The sequence below is a fragment of the Cucurbita pepo genome, chromosome 12 (assembly GCF_057944985.1).
Source record: "Cucurbita pepo subsp. pepo isolate OVF chromosome 12, ASM5794498v1, whole genome shotgun sequence".
In the NCBI taxonomy this organism is placed as follows: Eukaryota; Viridiplantae; Streptophyta; class Magnoliopsida; order Cucurbitales; family Cucurbitaceae; genus Cucurbita; species Cucurbita pepo.
Window position 1 is genome coordinate 13,743,675 of NC_141809.1, and position 21,589 is coordinate 13,765,263.

The 21,589-nt window shown below is 37.0% G+C and overlaps 4 protein-coding genes across 6 annotated transcripts; 2 read left to right on the top strand and 2 right to left on the bottom strand.

Moving 5' to 3' along the window:
• Positions 1-2,390: 2,390 nt before the first annotated feature.
• Positions 2,391-5,897, bottom strand: LOC111807173 (phospholipase A1 PLIP2, chloroplastic). The gene is made up of 5 exons (XM_023692764.2): positions 4,954-5,897; positions 4,119-4,604; positions 3,857-3,916; positions 3,312-3,728; positions 2,391-3,228 (listed from the first exon to the last, which is right to left on the bottom strand). Exons 1-5 carry the CDS (start codon positions 5,638-5,640, stop codon positions 2,656-2,658), a joined length of 2,223 nt encoding a protein of 740 aa, XP_023548532.2. The 5' UTR covers positions 5,641-5,897; the 3' UTR covers positions 2,391-2,655.
• Positions 5,898-7,026: 1,129 nt separating this feature from the next.
• Positions 7,027-10,240, top strand: TAF13 (TBP-associated factor 13). Of its 3 annotated transcripts, none has more exons than XM_087128848.1 (6): positions 7,027-7,138; positions 7,462-7,602; positions 7,690-7,727; positions 8,698-8,862; positions 8,949-9,023; positions 9,826-10,240. In XM_087128848.1, exons 2-6 carry the CDS (start codon positions 7,500-7,502, stop codon positions 9,958-9,960), a joined length of 516 nt encoding a protein of 171 aa, XP_086984974.1. In that variant the 5' UTR covers positions 7,027-7,138; positions 7,462-7,499; the 3' UTR covers positions 9,961-10,240. The 3 variants fall into 3 exon arrangements, with proteins under 3 accessions (XP_086984974.1, XP_086984976.1, XP_086984975.1); XM_087128850.1 differs by having other exon boundaries at positions 8,803-8,862; XM_087128849.1 differs by having other exon boundaries at positions 7,050-7,218.
• Positions 10,241-11,353: 1,113 nt separating this feature from the next.
• Positions 11,354-15,382, bottom strand: LOC111806377 (dnaJ protein ERDJ3B). Its single transcript, XM_087128807.1, has 10 exons — positions 15,039-15,382; positions 14,782-14,930; positions 14,560-14,692; positions 14,170-14,284; positions 13,006-13,122; positions 12,786-12,872; positions 12,489-12,548; positions 12,326-12,403; positions 11,823-11,894; positions 11,354-11,714 (listed from the first exon to the last, which is right to left on the bottom strand). Exons 1-10 carry the CDS (start codon positions 15,107-15,109, stop codon positions 11,556-11,558), a joined length of 1,041 nt encoding a protein of 346 aa, XP_086984933.1. The 5' UTR covers positions 15,110-15,382; the 3' UTR covers positions 11,354-11,555.
• A 680-nt stretch (positions 15,383-16,062) lies between these two features.
• Positions 16,063-20,968, top strand: LOC111807443 (putative protein disulfide-isomerase A6). The gene is made up of 11 exons (XM_087129373.1): positions 16,063-16,296; positions 16,821-16,905; positions 17,210-17,307; positions 17,428-17,483; positions 17,942-18,059; positions 18,153-18,180; positions 18,264-18,355; positions 18,452-18,608; positions 18,682-18,809; positions 18,998-19,097; positions 20,724-20,968. Exons 1-11 carry the CDS (start codon positions 16,145-16,147, stop codon positions 20,796-20,798), a joined length of 1,089 nt encoding a protein of 362 aa, XP_086985499.1. The 5' UTR covers positions 16,063-16,144; the 3' UTR covers positions 20,799-20,968.
• Positions 20,969-21,589: the final 621 nt, after the last annotated feature.

The following is a 21,589-nucleotide window of genomic DNA, read 5'->3' on the forward strand; positions in this document are numbered from 1 at the left end:
CGAAGCGTCCTCCAATTCTCCGCCGGCGGAGACCATGTGACGGATGGGACTGCTGCTCCTTAAACTTTGATTGGTAGTTTCTTTTACTCTTTTTTTTATTAATAATGAAAAAAAAAAAACATCACTTTTATTCATAAATTCAAATTTTAGTCTAAATTATTTTTAAATGTTATATTTTTACATGAAAACTTTAATATTTATTTTTACTTAAATTATGAGTTTTGATTTTATTCGAAATGCCCATCAACTTTTTTTTTTTTTTTTTTTTTTTTTTTTTTTTTAAATTATGCCTTAGAACTTTTAAAAAATAAAAAATCATTAATAATTTGTTTTAAAATACTCTTAATTTCAAAAGTTAAAAAATATTTAATACCTTTTAACTTTTCAAAAGTTTCACTAATACTCTTCATTTTTTTTTTAATTTTAAAAACACGTTTTAACTTTTTTAAGAAATTAAAAAATACCTTTCATGAGATGTTGATAGACAGCTTTCGTTCATATATTGATGATAATAATTTTTACTTCTCAAATTTCATGGGTGTTTTAAAACATATTATCAATGGTTAAGGTATTTTTGAATATATATATTTTTAAAATTAAGGATATTAATTTTTTGAAATATTATAATTTAAAGATATTTTTGAATGAAGTCTAGAATCAATAATAAAAGTGTACAATGATACTATATATATATATATATATAATTTTTTTTTTAATTTTTATTTAGCCTTATTTTATTATTATTTGATAATTTAGCCTTAGTTGTACAACTACAAACGATGCCGACGCGCGTGTGAACTGCGCGTAGGGTGGTGCTTATCCCAAGTTGCAGTTATTGACTTGAGTCAAAAGCACTTTAATTCGACAAATTCTAGATATTTCAAAATTTTCTATTTTCTTAAGGAAAAACCCATTTTAAACGAGAAAATGACATTATTATTGATTTTTTAATTAAATTACATCGAATTAATTAACAAAATTAATTTTAAAAAACCAGAATTATTATCAAAACAACCCATAATGAAATTTTAAACCCACCGATATTAATATAAATTTATACAAATAATTAAAATAACAAAAATCATAAAAAAATGCATTTTAAATATCAGAAATTAAGCTGCCGTGTTGGATGGATAGATATGGAAACTAAAAAGGACCCATTTTTGTCTGCAAATGGAAAAAGATTAATAAAGAAAAATAAAATTAAAAGGGGGAAATAAAAGAAAAAAGAAAAGACAGTGACTATTATTTTCCGACACGTCGGATTCAGCTCACTTGGACTGACTTCTACATGTCGCTAGCCACGTGCTGAACACGTAGATTGTCGAACAAAAAACGTGGACAGATTGTAATTTGAAGGATGCTTGGTCGGCGCCTTCCTTTATAAATGTTTTATTTATTTATTTATTTATTTATAAATAATTGTATGCCCAAAAAAGTCCTCACATTTTCATTTTAGATAAATATGTTTTTTCATGCAAATTTTAGTAAATACTTTAATAGAACATTGTTTATATATAAATAAAAATAATGTATCTTCGTATAACCCATATGAGTTGGAATTCTATCGAGTCATACGATATATGGTATGAGATTCCTCCATTTGTGCAAGTATCTGTCAATTCTCTTCAGTTTCCTCACTTTCTCATATGAGATATTTAATACGTTGGCTATAACATTATACAGGGCTACACATTGCTTAATATTCACTGTTTACGGCTAGGACTATTGGAGTACTTAATATAATTTGTCATGCAAACTTGTCTCCCAGTGTCGCTGTCAACCCGATAAAGTGCTTTCGTGGTTGGTATTCTTTTTTACTTCTACCCATTTCACCTGGACATTTTCTATGCTCTTACTGGATTCTAATTGGGTAGCTTCAACCACCTATCAAAGATTGAGTTAGAACAAAGCGATGCACGCCCAAAGGCACTTGACACCGCCCCACCATGCAGGTTGTGCCAACACGCCATCTTCAAAACATAGGGCTAACCCAAGGATGGCCCAGAGGCATCACCACAACATGGGCATATGCTTGGGGCGTGGGGGTGGTGGTCGGAGGTCGAGGGCGTTTGACGGCGGTGGTGCAGTGGCGGAACGCGCACGGTGGGGCGGTGTCGGAACATTCCCGCGCGCTCGCCCGCCCCGCCCGCTTGCCCCCGCGATTGAGTTGAGGTTAGAGTTGAGATTCTAACCGGGTAGTTTCTATTGCTGAGTAATGAGATTTGACGACATCCTTAAAAAGCCACGTAGAGAATAACACTTGAATCCGTAACGGAACGATGGATCATTGTCAATGAGAGGGCCAATGAAAATTAACAGGAGACAAAGAACCAAGAGTAGCGTACAAGCAACTGATTGTTGAAGGTAGAAAGGAAGTTCCAACAAACTATGACAATGTGAGAAGTTGTTTTGATTCGTAAAAGGATTGACTTTGACAAATGATTTGCTACATTACATTGAATTAGCAACATGAGTTGTTGTTGTTGCTGTCTACATTTTGGAACCAATGAATAAAGAATCTTCTAACTGTTGTTTGGCCAACCAATTGAACCCACATTTGTACAGACAGCCCATCCATCCATCCAGCTCCACCAAAAATGCGACAAGAAACCAGATGAACAGTAAGAACAATAAGAACATGAACAATAACTTTTAACCAACTACCCTGTTGACTTCAAAGAGTAGCAATCTAGCAGGGAGCAATAGCAACACAAGCAGATTCATATGCTGTGAAGCAACAAGCCTACTGAATCGTTGAAATGATTCTCTTCCCGTTTGCAGGATCCCGGAGAATTTGAACTGGTCCTGCCCGAGGTTGATCGAAATGGTAGGCCGTCCGATCACAATTCCTATATCGACCTTTCCTGGAGCCATGAGAGCCCACCAGACTTTTCGCCGATGTTCTCTCCTTGCTTTCCTTATGCGGTTTAGTTCTTGACGAATCACTCCTCGAACTGACTTTAGGTAGGAACTCATGTCGTGATCTCTTTGGATTGTTCCCCCCGAACCATAAGCGGATCGATCGCTAAGGGTCTCGAGTGGATGCGGCGTGTTTAAGAATACCATCTGTGCTGCTTGGAGCTGCTTCTCTGCATCATTGGCATCGGATTGTGGACATCTTAAAAGATACAGGCCACTACCTGAAGGAAGAAGATCATGGCTAGGAGAGAATTTCTCATCGGGCTGCAGAATTACAAGCTCGCCCATTGGAGCATACAACAATTTCTGCAGTTCAGATAGTTCATAATTTAGATTATGGCACCCACCAGGCATTTGTATTTTTGATCAGTAAAAGATTTGAAGCTCACCTGGTTACTTAGACATGGATGATTCCTGAAGTTCCCGTTGACAGCTTTAAGAAGTTCAGCTACGTGGTTCGGATACTGGCACGAGAAGGCTCGTGGTACTATGTCTCTATGTAATGTTACAGCTTGAAGATGGTTCCGAGGCAAACCGAGCTTGCGAAGTAAGCGGTCACCTCCACACATTATGGATGGTGCACCAAATGTAATGACAGGAAGCAAGGAAGAAACTGGAACCTCATTTCTTATCAAGAGCATGAGATTTACAAGCAGAGCCAAGCTTCCACCGAGAGAATGTCCAGTAAATCGAAAGGTTGCGCGGTCACCGTGAGATTTTAGATGTTCGAGGACATCAGGCAACATCTGTTCATACATTCCTTTAGCAGCCTCATAGATTCCTCTGTGGACAAGGACACCTAGTCCCTATATAACAAGACATTTACACACAGATCAGTTTTCTGCATATTAGATTCATCATATCTCAACATTTATGGCATGCTACGCAACAAATTACAGCATCAATTTAAAAAGCTCGAAGCCAGAATTTGTACCTCGAAATCAACGGGTTCGAAAAGCAAATTTGCTTGCCAAGATGCCAGTGATTCAGATCCCTACACCAATGAAAGAGAGACCATATAAATTAGGTACTTATTAACATTTATAGAACTGTTTTAGCATCAAATTAACATTCAGAAGAACCAATCCAAATAACAAAAGATCTTTAAAATCGATCAAATGCCAGCCTCGAGTAATCTCACGCCTAGGCTACTCTTCATTTTCTTATTTTTCTGGCAAGGGGGACGGGAAATGTACCTGAATGACAAAGAATCTTGTACTGCTCTCATCGTCGTCACACACAAACCATTCACACGGTGACGACCGAGTTGAATTCAAATTGTCTGCAACGGCCTGCTTCACTTCCTCCTTTGCAGCAACAACAGCAGTAACCGAGTCGGTGGTTGCCATCAAAGAAGCCATATCTGAGTTCATCTTATCAACATTGTCCTGATTTGCTTCAAGTGAATCTTCAGTTTTAGTGGATCTGAATGGCAGTATTTTTTTGGTATGAGAATGCAAATAAGAAGCAGCAGAAGCAGCAATCCCATAAGCAGTAGATGCACTTATTTGATGTCCATTCTTTTTCTGCACTTCTTCCCACTGTTCATCATTGTTTAAATCCTTTTCAGCCTCTTTAGATTCAGCTAGTTCTTGGGTTTTCTCAGTTTTCATAGCCAATTCCCTCTTTTCTATTGAAGAAGTTACATAACGTTGACCATAATGTCTCAGCAGATTCTTCGGCTGGATTAACAAAAATGAAATTAGATTTTAAAGGATCTTCAACGAAACAATCAAAACTTATTTGTTTAAGCTCGCTGAAGCTCAATAACATGAAAGAAAAAGAAGCTGATACCAACAAAAGATTGAAAAATTAACAACTGATTCGATAAACCAACAGAGCAACAGAGCAGATGCATTCCAGATCGTTTACTAGTTCTTATAACTGTAAATTTTCTTTGGAGAATAAAGCAATTTATAGTCTATTATCACTTAGATTGCTTGATTAGCACACAAATCTTAACATGGAGTTCCCTAATTTATTAATTAACGGTGAAGAACGAAATTGTCGTTGTTTAATCAAATTTTGTACCTTAATTTCGGAAATGGAGTATGCGAGGCTTCCCAGATACGACATTTGAGCATATAATCTCGCTTCGGCCAAGGAAACCCGTCGAAGCAATCTCGAAAACGAGTGTTTATCAAATTCAATCTCCTTTTCGTCTTCTTCCTCGACGATTCTGCAAGTATCACAAAACTCTTCCTCATCACAAGAAATTTCCCGATCTTCCGCCACACGGTCTTTTTCCATCTCGTTTCTAAGCTCATCTTCCGAGTTTCCCTGCTTCCCCTCCTCTCTCCACAGAGATCTCACATGCAAAATTTTCATCACCCAGTTTTCACTTCTCCACTCCGATCCGGTTGCTACATTTCTACTTTCCTCCTCAGGAACGATTCTCCGACCGTCTTCACTCTCCACCAAAACGGCGTCGTCAAGCGCCAAACCGCCACGCCTCGAATCCCCACCCTCACCACTCCGATTCCATAGAGATTGCAAGGGATACTTCAAAGAAAACTTCAGAAATGATGAAGACGACGACGTAGACGACGTAGACGACGGAGACGGCGAAATCGTTTTCTGCGATTTCTCAACTGCCGATGAGGACCGACCGGCCGTACTGACCTTAGACGGATTCCCACGAACATCAAGAGCCGCATTCACTGATAACGACGAAGCAATTCCATGGATTCCAGGATTCAAACAGAAGCTATCCATCATTTCGTCTTCTCTAAAACCGATTTCCAATACAATACTCTGTCTCTTCTTTAGGTTTCAAGTATAAAAAATTGATCGTTCTATAAAAATCTGAATCAGATTCCGATACTTAAACGAGATTCACGCGAGAATTAGCCAACAAATAAGCCTCCGATGCTCACCACGATCTTTGAATTTGAGTTGCCTTGTTGAACTCCGTCGAGAAATTCCAACAAAAATTTAGAGAGAAAAGGCAGAGAGAGAGAGACGCCAGGAAAGTGTGCATTTATAAAAGGAAGCCGAAGGGGAGGGCTATGCTATTTACGTATCCAAACAGGTCACCTACCTTCCATGAATTTTCTTACAGGTACAAACGACGTCGTCAGCATCGGATAGCCTTAAACGACGCAGTTTTGCACTAGTCTCTTCCTACGGAAGCGCGTGAGTGGGCTCATCCAAGTTTCGGGAGCTATCCGGTTTTCGCCACGTCAGGAGCGTGAATATCACGTGCCACATAACAACACAGGTCCCTGACGTGTCCGCAAAATCTACGTTGCTATCTTTCTCTGTACACGACTTCTCATGGTGGCCATCCTCCTACTCGCCTGCGACTACAGATAAACTTGAACTCGCCCGATTACCCGACGCCTCGATCGTCTGATTTTCCACGTGGCATGCTTTTAACCCGTCCGATTTTTCAGACCGGAGATTTTATTTTTATTTTTCAAAATAGAGTTTGTTTCAATTTTTAGAATTGGATAATGTTATGTCGTTTTTTTTAGTTTATACGTTATTGAATTTTGATTATTATTTCAACTTATTTTTATTTTTATTTATAAAAATGGTTCTCTTAGAGTATTAATTCATTTTGAATTATATATATATATATATATATATATATATATATATATATATATATATATATATATATATATATATATATATACACGTTATTCCTACAAAAATTTCGATCAACGACTTTATCAAATAATAAACGTAACGACTTCTTTATTTTTTATTTTAAAAAGTATTTATCTGTGGATAAACTTTCTTTTTGTTATTTTATACGTACTTTTAATATTCTCAAATCTCCGTCGGTTGGAGAGGGGATAAGGAATAAAATGTTCGTTAGAAGGGTGTGAAAACCTCCCCTAACCGACACGTTTTAAAACCGTGAGATTAACGGTGATACGTAACAGACTAAAACAGATAATATTTACTACCATAAAGTTGATGGTGATACATAACAGACTAAAACAGATACTATCTAGTAGTAAGTCTGGTGGTGGTCATTGGATGAGATTTAATTTTTTTTTTTCAATATAAACCCTAAAATCGGTTTTAAAGGTTTTTTTTTTTTTTTTTTTTTTTTTTTTTTTTTTTAATTTTAATTTTAATTTTAATTTTAATTTTTTATTTTTAATGCCCCAGCTTTTTGGAATTTCTCGATTGAACACCTTTGGCGGCAGAAGAGTTTAAGCTCCGGCGAATCTCATGCGGTGATTCGGATTCTCCATCTCCGGTGAGAAGCGTGACTCAATCTCAGCAGATTCTAATACTTCTCTTTCTTTTCATCTTTATCGGCGTGTATTTTAACGACAAGTAAATTTACTTCACTCTTCCGAGGCGCTCCACTTTGAAATTCCCCTTTCTGTTTGGAATGTTTGCTTGATATTGTAACTTTTCATTAGGGTTTATCTTTTCTCCCTCGAATTCAGGATGTTGTTCCCTTCGGCTATAATTCCGTATAGTCGGAATTTGTTTTTGGGATTCTTTCAATCTAGTGGCTCGATGGTTATAGATGTTTGATATTGTTTAATTTGATGATTTTATCTTCGCGTTTAGATTATTTTCGCCTTGATTATTGTGGGAAGATCGTGAAGATGAATAATCCATCAGCTGGATCGTCCTCAAAGCAAAGAACTGGATCATCTCAACCCTCTGAAACTTCTTTTAAGCGCAAACGAGGGGTTTTTCAAAAAGAATGTAACTGGTTTTCCTTTTCTTCCTCTTTGATTTTTCAGCGCAAATTTTTATGTGAAAATGTAATTATGTGATCCTCTGTTCTTTCAGTGCAGCACATGATGTATGGTTTTGGAGATGACGCCAATGTAAGTGAAAGTTATCATATATTCATTCTGTTCTAACTTATAAAGAAAGGAGGATTATGTTTGTTTCCATGGAAATTCAAAACCTGAAATTTTCCTTTTGATACTTGTTTGTTGTTGTTTTTTCTGCTTCTCATCTTCCATGGCTGTATATTTTTCGTTGAAATCTTGTGTAGACCTTAGAAAGTGAGTAAATTCTAGTAGATAAAACTTCGATTGTTTAGCTGTAACAGTAGCCCACCGCTAGCCGATGTTGTCCTCTTTGGGTTTTCCCTTCCGGGCTTCCCCTCAAGATTTTAAAACGCGTTTGCTAGGGAGAGGTTTGCACACCCTTATAATGAATGTTTCGTTCTCCTCCCCAACCAATGTGGGATCTCACAATCCACCCTCCTTTAGGCCCGGTGTCCTCGTTGGCACTCGTTCCCTTCTCCAATCGATGTGGGGTCTCACAATCCACCCCCTTCGAGGCCCAGCATCCTCGCTGGCACACTGCTTGGTGTCTAGTTCTGATACCATTTGTAATAGTCCAATCCCACCGCTAGTTGATATTGTCCTTTTTGGGTTTTCCCTTCCGAGATTCCACTCAAGGTTTTAAAACGCGTCTGCTATGGAGAGGTTTCCACACCCTTATAAAGAATGTTTTGTTCTCCTTCTCAACCGATGTGGGATCTCACAATCCACCCCCTTCAGGGCCCAACGTCCACGCTGGCACTCGTTCCTCTCTCCAATCAACTTGGGATCTCACATTAGCTCTTCTTGGGAGTCTAGGATAGTTGGACAACGATTCTTTGGAGATATTTTCATCATAAGAACAGACACCTCCATGATTCCTGATATGTTAATTTTTAATGCAAGTGACTATCCCATCCCCCCAGAAAGATGCATACCTGCCTGAAGAGAATTGGAAAGAACTAATCAATATTCCATGTATTTTCCAAAATTTCTAAAGCTTTCAATCCCTGAATGACAATAGAGAAATCAGATAACAAGCAAGCCAAAAGAGCTGAACTATGATTTCGAAATCGTGAAGCTACGGTTCTTAATATTCATTAAGAGCTGGTTTTTGTATGCATTACAGCCCCTTCCAGAATCTGTAGCACTTATGGAGGACATAGTTGTGGAGTACATAACTGAACTGGTAAGAGTTTTTGTGCAATAATTAAGTCTTCCTGGCTAAACCAACGTGGTAGAGTAAGGATTATCTGAATTTTATGTTCTTTTCAGGTGTATAAAGCCCAGGAGATTGGATCCAAAAGGGGAAAACTATCTGTAGAAGACTTTTTGTATCTAATGCGCAAGGTACGTTACATTTTCTGTATGTTTACATATCAATGAATGAACTTTTCTCTCGTCATTTGGCTATGCAACATGGCATCCTTTATGTAAAGACATTGACTTATTAAACTTTTCAAGTGGGGGCTGCTGTTCTGCTGTTAGTCATTATTTCGACTCTTTTCCGTGCATTCTGTAAGCATACGTTTCTTGTGTACCAGCTTCTGTTGTAGATCATAGATCATTCCATGTGTGATTTTCTGGGGTTCGCTGATTACGTAAAGAGATTAGCTACATTGTTTTGATCTAAAATTAGGTGCTGGCAAATGGTTAACACTCCATATCGTTCCCAAATGGTCTTTTAGTTTACTGGGGTCACATTAATCTCCAAGTTTGTCACTACCAAAGGGACGGTTTCTCAGAACATGGAGTGTGAATCAAACTTATGTTTGAATTGAAATTGAGATACTGATGAAAGTTCTTTCCCTCTAGATCAGATGGATTCATATCTGAAAGAGGTTGACAATAAATTCTTTCAAAATTGACGGAATTTGAAAGGAAAGAACTGATGGATTCATATCTGAAAGAGTTTAACAATAAGTTCTTTCAAAATTGACGGAATTTGAAAGTTAAGGATAGAAAGATCCCAGTACTTTCCTTTCGTGTGGAGGCAATATTTATGAAATATTCCTAGTGTCACTGTTACTCTTGAAATTGTGGCTTCATGGCCTTTTTTTTCTTTTTGTTGGAAAAGCTCAAACCCTGCAATCGTTTGAACTTGAGATTTGATGCGAAAACTTGTTAACCCTTATGATTTTGTACGATTTAGGACCCACGAAAACTGAACCGTTCTACGGAACTGTTGTCGATGAACGAAGAGCTGAAACAGGCAAGGAGAGCTTTCGAGATAGATGAAGATAAGCTGAAAAAGGCTTTTGAAGAAGATGAGAAGGTGGATCAGTAGAGTTTACAGCAGAAACCAAAGTAATGATAGGAAGATATTTGGGGGTCATCTGTTGCTGCACGGATAAAGTTCATGTCAATATGGTCAACCGACAGGACAGGCATTTGAAGCTACCTTTTTCTGCAGCCCAAAGGGTCCACGGTAGACAGGTTAAAGCAAAGCAATTAGCTTTAGCCCCAACCTACTTGTAAAGGTGGGGTCTTCCCTTCCCTTCCCTTCCCTTCCCTATCCTACGCACTCCTTTTGGAATTAATGAAATAAACACCTCTTTTCTTTTTAATACCTTATCTGTGATTACTTCTGACTTGGCTACCTTCAATTTGTTAGAATCTCCTAATCTGAGAGAGCAAACAACTTAGGTATTAGTTCTGAACTAATTTTTAGGAAGTTGTTCTCTCGAGGTCAAAACAAGTGTTTTATCTATATATATATATATATACCTAACCTTGCAGTTGTTATTTCTCTCTTGCTTGCTTATATAACGTCTCTTTCGAAAATCTCTCTTTGCCCTCGTTTTCTAAAACATTCTCTTAAAATCGAGGCATTCTCTTAAAATCGAGGCCAGAGACTCGAGCATACGTAGCTTGGTCGTAAGCGACGCAAGAACGAATTGACTTAGCTTATGGTCGTAAGCGACGCAAGAACGAATTGACTTAGCTTACTTGTCGTTGGAAAGTAAATGTCGCACAATCACAAGTCCGCTCTTACTTGTCGTTGGAAAGTGAATGTCGCACAATTACAAGTCCACTCTTACTTGTCGTTGGAAAGTGAATGTCGCACAATTACAAGTCCACTCTTACTTGTCGTTGGAAAGTAAATGTCGCACAATCACAAGTCCGCTCTTACTTGTTGTGGGAAAGTGAATGTCGCACAATTACAAGTCCACTCTTACTTGTCGTTGGAAAGTGAATGTCGCACAATTACAAGTCCACTCTTACTTGTCGTTGGAAAGTGAATGTCGCACAATTACAAGTCCACTCGCACAATTACAAGTCCACTCTTACTTGTCGTTGGAAAGTGAATGTCGCACAATTACAGGTCTGTTATATATATATACACAAACGTTGAAATGCATAAGTTAAACTAATTTAACAAAAATTTATTGATCTTATACTTTTAAAAGCTCGAGAACTAAATAGATACATGCCTCAAAGTTGAGGAACTGAATTTGTAGTATGAGTCGATTAATCACGAGGGTGGTTTTTAGAGCCATGCTTGAAGGCCATCTCTGTATATTTTTGAGTGAGACATAATTTAGATTAGATTACTCTGTCAAATTCTAATAATCAGAGAGTGGTAGAATGTTTACATGAAGCAATATCATTTGGGATGTCCTTACTCTTTTCCAAGACTTTTCAACTTAAAGACGAGTTCCTAAAAGAGGCATCATCCGTCAACAACATCAAAGATCAATATCATCATAGATAACATCATTGTTAAATAAATCAATCAAAACTTCTGCAGGGCTCAGCAATTACCAAATTTTCTTAATGATCTTTCAGTCTACTACAATGGGTATGCATGCATCTTTGAGCTTGAGCGCAACAAAAAAAAAAAAGAAAAAGAATTGCAAAATCTATATAACCTGCTGCTAACTAACCCAGAATTTTCTGGATATTTGTCTTCTGATCCTCTGTTAGTGATGTGGGAAACAAGACCTCAAATGTGACATAGAGATCGCCTTTCTTTGTGCTGAAATGCAATGGCATGCCTTCTCCTTTGAACTTCCTTACTTCTTTGGGTTTTGTAATTCCCTAGTAATAATCAGAGTAACAGAAGAAGTTATTATGAGGTGTAATTGATCTATTAAGGACTTGATGGATAGCATCCGAAAATGCTATAAAAATACTCCTCTGGCTCACCTTTGTTCCGATTTCGACTAAATGTTCATCAAGGTGTTTGAGACTTTTCTCGAAACCGACAAGGGCTTGTACCTAATAAATCGAAACGGTTCGACATATTAACCTTGATATTCAAGAAGATGCCAAGCTAACTAGCTTGATTGAGTGGATACGAGGTTAAAATTCAGCAAAAAAAAAAAAAAAAGAAGTCAGAGCACAAGCATCCTAGATCGACATTTCGATATGTAAGAAAACGTATCCAAAAAGTTCAATAACCATAGGGTTGTAAAAGCTTATAATACCATGACAAGTTAAAATCAAAATTAAACCACCAAACATAAAAAATTTCACCCATGAAAAAAGAGCAGCATATTGGAGTTCAAGCTTCAAAAACTGACGTGCATGATCAACGGCTCAAAGGAAATCACATAGGTAAATAGTCTCATCAGCTTGAAAAAAGTCAAAGTCATGCACAAACACTATTAACTATAGAACATAAGTTCTTATACTATAATTTCAGTTACCAGTGTGATGGTGATCGTGGCATGCAAGTCATTGCCTTCCCTTCTGAAAATGTCATGTGGTGCCGTGCGTATACGGAACTGTCGAACATAAATTGGGGATTTTCAAAACTTTCAGCAAATACAATCACAATGGAATAAGTTAAATAATAGGATAAACACTAACCCTAAGATCTCCAGCTTCTCCATCAATCATTGGCTCACCATCTTCATAGAAAGTGACCTCCTGCAAACACCAAATGATTGTTTGTTCATAAAAGGTTATATAATTTCATGTATAATTCACTTGAACAGCTACTATTCACTGCAAATATCTCAAATTCAGGGATTCGAAGTCATAGAAATCACTTATTTAAAAAATATTATAACTTTAAACAATATGTTTACGGCATTCTGTCTTTAATATGACATCATTCAGCATATGACTCATTGAACAATCCAGATGAAGATAAGTGTTTCTTACTTGCCCATCTTGCATCCCTTTCTCAATATCAACAGTAACGAAATATCCTTCTCTTTCAAATTTGACATTGGGGCATTTCTCACAGACCTGCAAGAGTAAAAGATAGCACAATTAAAACCTTAAGTAACTTCAGGAGAAAATGATGAGCTCAAGAAAAATTAAATCTGTAAACAAGTGTTTGGTATCTTCATAAGAAATGTAGTTAAACAAGTACACTTACTTGTTCTGTCATCTGCTGGTACATTCCAGGACCAATCTGCTTGTGATAGACTTCATTTCTACAATTACAACGCCTCTTACCCGGCGCTGGCTTCAATACATTCTTCTCCCTCCATACCTGGAATCCAATGTTGATAACAGTTTTTAGAAAATTTGCCAATCTAAATACTTGGGGGGGGGGGGGGGGGGGGGGGGGGGGAAGCATACATTCAAGAAGAAAATCGCAATCTACGCCAGAAGAAAACTCTAAACTGTTATGACAAAAAAAAAATAATAATAACATGGGATATCACCACTAGAATGGTAGAATGAAGCTACAGAAGTATGTTGGCTAATAGTCTTAAATTTTGAAATTGAAAAGGAAGAAATGTGTTCGGTCGATCAAATCTGTTCTGAGGAATATGAAAGAGACAAAAGCCACAATGGCAGGTGTTGATAACTTTTGGGATGGGAGAGTGGCAAAGGTTTAAATGGTAAACAGTAGCCAAAACTACTTCGTTTAAAGCACAGTTATGAAAATAGTTTCCTAATATATGACATTTTTCATAATCAAATGAAATTACAAGGCAAAAAGTTTAGAGAGTGTAAGGAATGCCAACAGTCCTCTCCAATAGATACAAATCAAGGAAAGAAAATTGCAAATGGCCAAAAGAATATGAAAACACGAGTCTCATCACATAAGTCCTGCATCAATTTCCTCTCCTACGAAGACCCTGCCATTTTTTCCCTCCAACCAAACTTCCCATAAGATGGCTCTAAAGGCATTAAAAGCATAGTCTTTGATTTCTCCCAAAAGTAATGGCCACAAAAAACAAGCAAGGAAAAAGGCACGTCCTTCAAGGCATCTATACCCAACCCATTCATGAAAATGCACAAAAATTCTACTCCAAAGCTCCAGAGTGAAAAGGAGATCCATTGTATCATTTATACATACTAGTTGGAAGAAAGGCGTGGATAACAGTGTTTTCTTCTAAATTCTATAACGGATATGAAGCCCTCTAACAGAAGAATCCATACAACAAATTTGGCCTAATTAGGCAAGAACTCCTTTGACATTATAGCCACTAGGGGAATTATTAAAATTTCTTTGGCTAGATTTTGAGTTCATCTCTTCCTCCAATGGATATATTGAGCAATTATGTAAAATGCAATAGGGAAATCTTACCTTCAATGAACCACCCATGTAGAGATCTTCCAATGACGCATCCAATTCCACAACTACGTCGTCACCTTTAGGAATTTTCTCTTCCTCTTCCATATCACCTCCTCCGCCAAAAAACCTTCAAATTTTACAATGACAATGATCAGTACTGGCACAAATTCTCAAATTGAAAACACCCAAAAGTTCAATCAAGAACACAAAATGGAAGTGCAAATCTACACTAAATTGGAGAATTCATAGATGGGAATATCATAGATCAACCACCATATAGGCATCTTTCACCAATAATGCACTTCATTTAACAAAATAAACACAAGAAAACTGTAATGATTATGCGAACCATGGCTAACTCATTAGAGAAAACTCAATATTGTAAAGAATAAATTAACTTACTGACTAAAAATATCCTGAATGTTCATCCCCATCCCTCCACCTCTACCTCCACTTGCAGCATGCTGTTTCAGACCCTCCTCTCCGTATCTATCATAAATGTTCCTCTTCTCTCCGTCGGATAGAACCTCATAAGCTAAATCAAACAGCCAAATTAATAAATCCTGAATCTGAAAAACAATATCACAATCTTGAAAAGAAACATCAAAAGGAGGACAATATTACCATTGCTAATCTCCGCAAATCGTTTACTGGCTTCCTCGTTTCCCTGATTCTTATCAGGATGGTACTTCAGAGCGAGCTTCCTATACGCCCTTTTGATCTGCTCTTCTGACGCACCCTTCGGCACTTGCAGTATGTCGTAATAGTTCTTCCTGATTACCAAAAACAAGAAAAACCAGCACAAAGCGAGATGAAATAGCCATTGCAATGAGGCTACAAAGACGTGCAGGTTATGAGAATGTAGGGTCATTCAACAATACCCTGCAATGGCGGAAAGAACGTAGCAGAGGGCACAAACAACGAAGAGGAGTTTCGTTCTCCGATGCGCCATCGGGGAGAGTGACGAATGGTGTAAGAAACACAAAGGGGGGAAATGGAATGATCTCTCAAAGAAATTACTCAGAGTTCGTGGAATCGATCACAGATCAACAAGGCACATTACTGGATTTCTCACGACGATTAAACGAACTTGCTTCTTGTCTCTGTCTCTCTCTGAATCCAAATCTTCGCTCTGGAATTCAGAGCCGGAGTCGTCGCCTGAACTTGGTCGTCGAGTCGATTCCACCGAAACAAAAATATGGCCAAGCTGAAGACCTTGCCCAGTCACTACGCTTAGCGACGTGTTCTTCTTACATACAGACCAATCAAATTCGAGCTTATTGAGTTTCAGCCAATCATATCTTGCCACGTAATGCTTCCCTTTTGTCGTGGCCTATGGGGGGAATATTGCGTTCTTTTATTATTATGAAAATTTTAACCCAAAAAAAAAAAAAAAAACTACGTGGAAATTGCTATTTTAGAATTTCTTTATTAATTCTTTCATGGTGGTATTTAATAACCATTTTATTTATAAAAAATTTAATTTTAGACTTTCTTTTAGTTATTTTAAAATTTTTATTTTTTTTATAAAAAATACTATTTATATCTAATTTTTAAAATTTGTCTAGACCCCAAACCCAAAAGTAAATTGGGCCGGGCATCAGATGGGCTTAAGGCCCACGGTGTTTGATTTCAAGCCCAATGAATTAAAAAATAAACAAATTCCGAAAAAGCCACACCGGATCTCCACGTACTCCAACCTATCACAGTTCGCCACGTCAATATAACACGTCAATACTTTGAGTGAAAATCAAGTGGAAGATTCTCCATATTAAGAATCGTGTATCCTAAGCATCAACCAATCGCCTTGCGCCACCAGATCAAATCAACAGTCCATTGGAATAATATAGGGTGAGAGAATAAGCGAGTCCGCAGAGTATAAATTCCGAGTCAAACTTTACCTGCTTCAATCGGCCGCCCGATTTCCCGATATTTACAACATTTCGTTCCCATTTTTCATTCGAAGCTTTGTGAAGTGATCGTAAAAATGGCGAAGCATCAGATCTGGTTCGCGTTTGCCGCACTGGCCTTATTTTTGTCTTCGGCAGTGGCCGACGATGTTGTAGTGTTGACGGAGGAGAACTTCGAGGACGAAGTCGGTCAAGATAGAGGAGCTCTGGTTGAGTTCTACGCTCCTTGGTAATCCGTCTTCTTGTGATTTGAAATTGAATAGTTTGTGCAATGTCTCGATTCTAAACTGGGACAGTTATGTATTGTTACTTGTGATTGATTGGTTGTAGATCTGTATGTTACGGTTGGAAATTTGTAGGTAATCTCCTTGTCTGTTCTTGTTCTTTAGAAGAGAATATAAAGTGGAATTATGAATGATCGATGGCGGAAATGCTCTTTTCTTATTTTTGTAACATTTTATATGTCTATGGAGGGGGTTGTCATATGTCGCGTCGGTCATATGCTGTGTTTGTAGCTTAGTTATCATGGCCTGGGCCAGATCTGTATGCTGTGTCGAGATTGATCCGCCCATTCTTTGAACTCACCTTTGCTGTAGTTCTTACTAAAAGAGAAGTAGTCATCGAAATTAATCACATTGGGGAGGTTTTCTCCTGCTTGTGGATACCTGTAGGCATCGAGGGATATTTCCAATTGCTCGTAGTTTATCTCCCCGATCATATGAATACTGAAAGTTTACCCTATCGTTGTAATAGGTGTGGGCACTGTAAGAAGCTTGCGCCAGATTATGAAAAGCTTGGAAGCAGCTTTAAGAAAGCAAAATCTGTTTTGATCGGAAAGGTCAGTTCTTTACCGTGGTTCTGTATCAATTGTATTAATATTCGTCAGGTTATCAACATTATCTCCGTACTCTGTTTTTTTAATGATATTTTGTGGATATGATCTTTGGTGCCCGGCCATGACTATTAGATTCTAAAATTTGCCCCATCCACCAGCACTCGTACAAAAAAAAAAAAAAAAAAAAACATGTTCGCAAGCATTTTGGCTCAAATCTGCAGTTGTTTTGAAATGCTTTTGTTCTATTATTTACCCTTGTTACTCGAAAGCGAGAGTTAATATGGAAATTTTTAATCATATTGTGTAGGTCGACTGTGATGAGCACAAGGGCGTATGCAGTAAATATGGGGTCTCTGGGTACCCAACAATTCAATGGTTTCCCAAGGGATCGCTTGAACCACAAAAGTAAGGAAAGCTATTTCGTAAATAGTAATGAGGAAGTTATTTCATAGCATTATATTTTTATCTGAAAACTGGTTGTTTATTATATTGATTATAAACTTCACTTTTCAATCTCTTATACAGATATGAAGGTCCACGTACAGCTGAAGCCCTTGCCGAGTTTGTGAACAGTTTGGGAGGTAGTTGTTCATTCTTGTAAAATCATTTTTTTTTAACGTGCTAAATTTTTGTAAACACCCAATTTGCTTTGTCTGATTTAAAGAATGTACTCCATTCTAACGCTTTTAGTTCAGATTCCTTGCATTTCACTCTTGGCTTTATCGTTCTTGATGGGGACATATGAATAGCTACTAGGCATGCACAGTGCACCTTAATAATTTGTGATTGTATAATGGTTAAAACTCTTTCCGTCTCTTTTGCTAACCTATCCCCAAAGAACGTCTTACATATCATAAAGTTATTTAGATGCATTTTTAGCATGAACCCAGTAAGTTTGTTTTCAGATTTAACTCTCTGTACTATAGATGTTGATCAAAGTTTCATGAAACTGTATCTAGGAAGTCCCACCCCACTTATACGATACTTTAGATGATATAACTAATGGCCTTTGGTATTTCCCCGATTACTGTTCTTCCAGGAACCAATGTGAAGATATCATCAATTCCATCCATTGTGGTTGTGCTTTCACCAGATAATTTCAACGAGATTGTTCTAGATTCAAGCAAAGATGTGCTGGTTGAATTTTATGCACCCTGGTATCTAACTTTTTCCTTTTTTTTTTTTTTTTTTTTTTTTTGTGTGTTATTTTAGTATGATTTTGAAGTATCTAATTAAACTCTACATCTCAGGTGTGGCCACTGCAAGAACCTTGCTCCAGTATGTAGTTTTCTTCTTATGCTTCTGTTGGTAAATTATCATGAATAATAAACAATTTAATATCGTACTATATTTTCCCTCAGATTTATGAAAAGGTGGCTGCAGCATTTAAATTGGAAAATGACGTCGTAATCGCTAACTTAGATGCTGACAAATACAAGGATTTAGCTGAAAAGTAAGTTTACATGTATATTAGTTTGCCATGGGGTTTGTCTTTTTAGTGTTTTCTCCAAGTTAATATTAAAGGGGTCGGTATCCAATTATATTACAGGTATGGCATTAGTGGTTTCCCTACATTAAAATTCTTCCCAAAAGGCAACAAAGATGGTGAAGACTACGATGGTGGCAGAGATGTTGGTGACTTTGTTAATTTCATCAACGAAAAGACCGGGACCAATCGTGACGTGAAGGGACAACTTACAACCAATGTTAGCGAACGACAATGTTCAAATTTTATATTCTTGTTTTATGGTCTGCTCAAATATGTGATTTTTCTTGCAGGCGGGTATAGTTGCTAGTTTAGATTCATTGGTGAAGGAGTTTATAGCTGCTAGCAATGATGAAGAGAAAAAGAATATTTATTCCAAGATGGAAGAAGAAGTTGGAAAGCTCAGCGGATCACCTGCAAAGTATGCAATTCTTTATTTGATTTTAGCATTCAGTTTCTTAAGAACAGTAACATATAGTAATTCAATAAGCGTCAGATTGTTTGTAGCTTACCATATTTCCTCTTACGAAAAAAAAATCTATATTTCCAGGAATTAATTGCTGGATTAGGTAGAAAGTGTTTTCATTGTTGTTGATTGCTCTTCTGCAGGTATGGGAAGATATACTTGAAATCTGCTAAAAAATGTCTGGAGAAAGGTGGTGATTATGCGAAGTCCGAGATCGAAAGGATCCAGCGCATACTCGAGAAGGTTAGTCTTTTAAATGAAATAGCAATGCTCTGTTTGGAGTTTTTGTTCCAAAAAAGCCTAGTAGCTAGCTAATTACTCGAGCTCAACCGCAGAGGGGTTATTTCTTGGTTTTGTTTGTCATTAATAACTCTATTATTTTGAGATAATAGTAGATAGAAACACTCGTGAGGAGTCTTATTGAATAGAAACACTCGTGAGGAGTCTTATTGAATAGAAACACTCGTGAGGAGTCTTATTGAATAGAAACACTCGTGAGGAGTCTTATTGAATAGAAACACTCGTGAGGAGTCTTATTGAATAGAAACACTCGTGAGGAGTCTTATTGAATAGAAACACTCGTGAGGAGTCTTATTGAATAGAAACACTCGTGAGGAGTCTTATTGAAAAGAAACACTCGTGAGGAGTCTTATTGAAAAGAAACACTCGTGAGGAGTCTTATTGAAAAGAAACACTCGTGAGGAGTCTTATTGAAAAGAAACACTCGTGAGGAGTCTTATTGAAAAGAAACACTCGTGAGGAGTCTTATTGAAAAGAAACACTCGTGAGGAGTCTTATTGAAAAGAAACACTCGTGAGGAGTCTTATTGAAAAGAAACACTCGTGAGGAGTCTTATTGAAAAGAAACACTCGTGAGGAGTCTTATTGAAAAGAAACACTCGTGAGGAGTCTTATTGAAAAGAAACACTCGTGAGGAGTCTTATTGAAAAGAAACACTCGTGAGGAGTCTTATTGAAAAGAAACACTCGTGAGGAGTCTTATTGAAAAGAAACACTCGTGAGGAGTCTTATTGAAAAGAAACACTCGTGAGGAGTCTTATTGAAAAGAAACACTCGTGAGGAGTCTTATTGAAAAGAAACACTCGTGAGGAGTCTTATTGAAAAGAAACACTCGTGAGGAGTCTTATTGAAAAGAAACACTCGTGAGGAGTCTTATTGAAAAGAAACACTCGTGAGGAGTCTTATTGAAAAGAAACACTCGTGAGGAGTCTTATTGAAAAGAAACACTCGTGAGGAGTCTTATTGAAAAGAAACACTCGTGAGGAGTCTTATTGAAAAGAAACACTCGTGAGGAGTCTTATTGAAAAGAAACACTCGTGAGGAGTCTTATTGAAAAGAAACACTCGTGAGGAGTCTTATTGAAAAGAAACACTCGTGAGGAGTCTTATTGAAAAGAAACACTCGTGAGGAGTCTTATTGAAAAGAAACACTCGTGAGGAGTCTTATTGAAAAGAAACACTCGTGAGGAGTCTTATTTACACCAAAATGAATGAAAAAACCTACATAAGAGAGCCAAAAGAGGATTCTCTTTTGTGTATAATCCTACATAATCTCGAATGTTTGTTATCAGTTCCAGTACGTAGACCAAATGATACAATGCCAGCAAAAGTTCCTAGATTCATGGCGATATAGAACAACATATAAGTTATCATGCTTGCATATCCACCATTTGAATCTCCAACAATTATTCCAATAATTACACATCCGATTTGACCTGTCAAGAGGTTCTTATTCATTGCCGTTCGAGTTTCGTTACAGTTAGTTTTAGAATATCTTTAGTTCTCTGAATGAAATATTGGAATGAAAGCTGACAACTTCGTTTCATTTCTTTTTGTTTCAATCAAATGCAGGCAGTAAGCCCAGCAAAAGCAGACGAGTTCACCGTGAAGAAAAACATTCTCTCAAGTTTTGTTCAATCTTCTTAATTTGGCGACAATTAGTTGTGGAGTTCTTCATGGCCAAACCGTTTTCATGTTCCATTTATGAGTAGTAGGCATAGGTACATCATGTTCTTGAGATCTTTGCTTTACAAAAGAACTCCCACATGCCTTCTTGGGCTCTGAGTTTATTTAGTATTCTATTTTGTTTTCCTTCACATATCACTGCCTAATTTCCTTCCCTTTTTCTTATTTCCTTTTGAAAAACAGTTTTGGAAGAAATTTTATTAAAATACTTTTTTTAAGCAAATTAAATTAACATTCTTCAAACATACTCTAAAATTGAAATTTAAAATTATTTTGTATTTTTAAAAAATAATTCATTGACAAGAAACAATATTATAAATAATATAGAAATGAAACAAGGTATCAAAGTCTACTTAATTAAATAGCATATGAAGAATTAAGTGTCATTGTCTTGGCTTCTTAATTCTAATAGATACATTTTTTTATGCATTACAAAGTCAACACACGAATAAGCTTTACAACATTGTGGTTTGATCCACATCCAAAAGGAAAAACTTGTCCCATTGGAACGGATTTTTAATACCTTATATTTACTAATGATTGGGTTTTAGGGTCTAGGGTTTAGGGTTTGTGGGTTGGGATATCTTTTGGTCGGGAACCCAAAAGTAGGGTTTTCACCCCGACCCATTTTTAAGATTGCTATAAAGATCGAGAATATTTGATAATGTAAAAGACTTGGTGATGCAAATGTTTAGTATTTGAGTTTTATGAGATTATAGTTATTAATATGACGTTACACGGTCACACGGTCA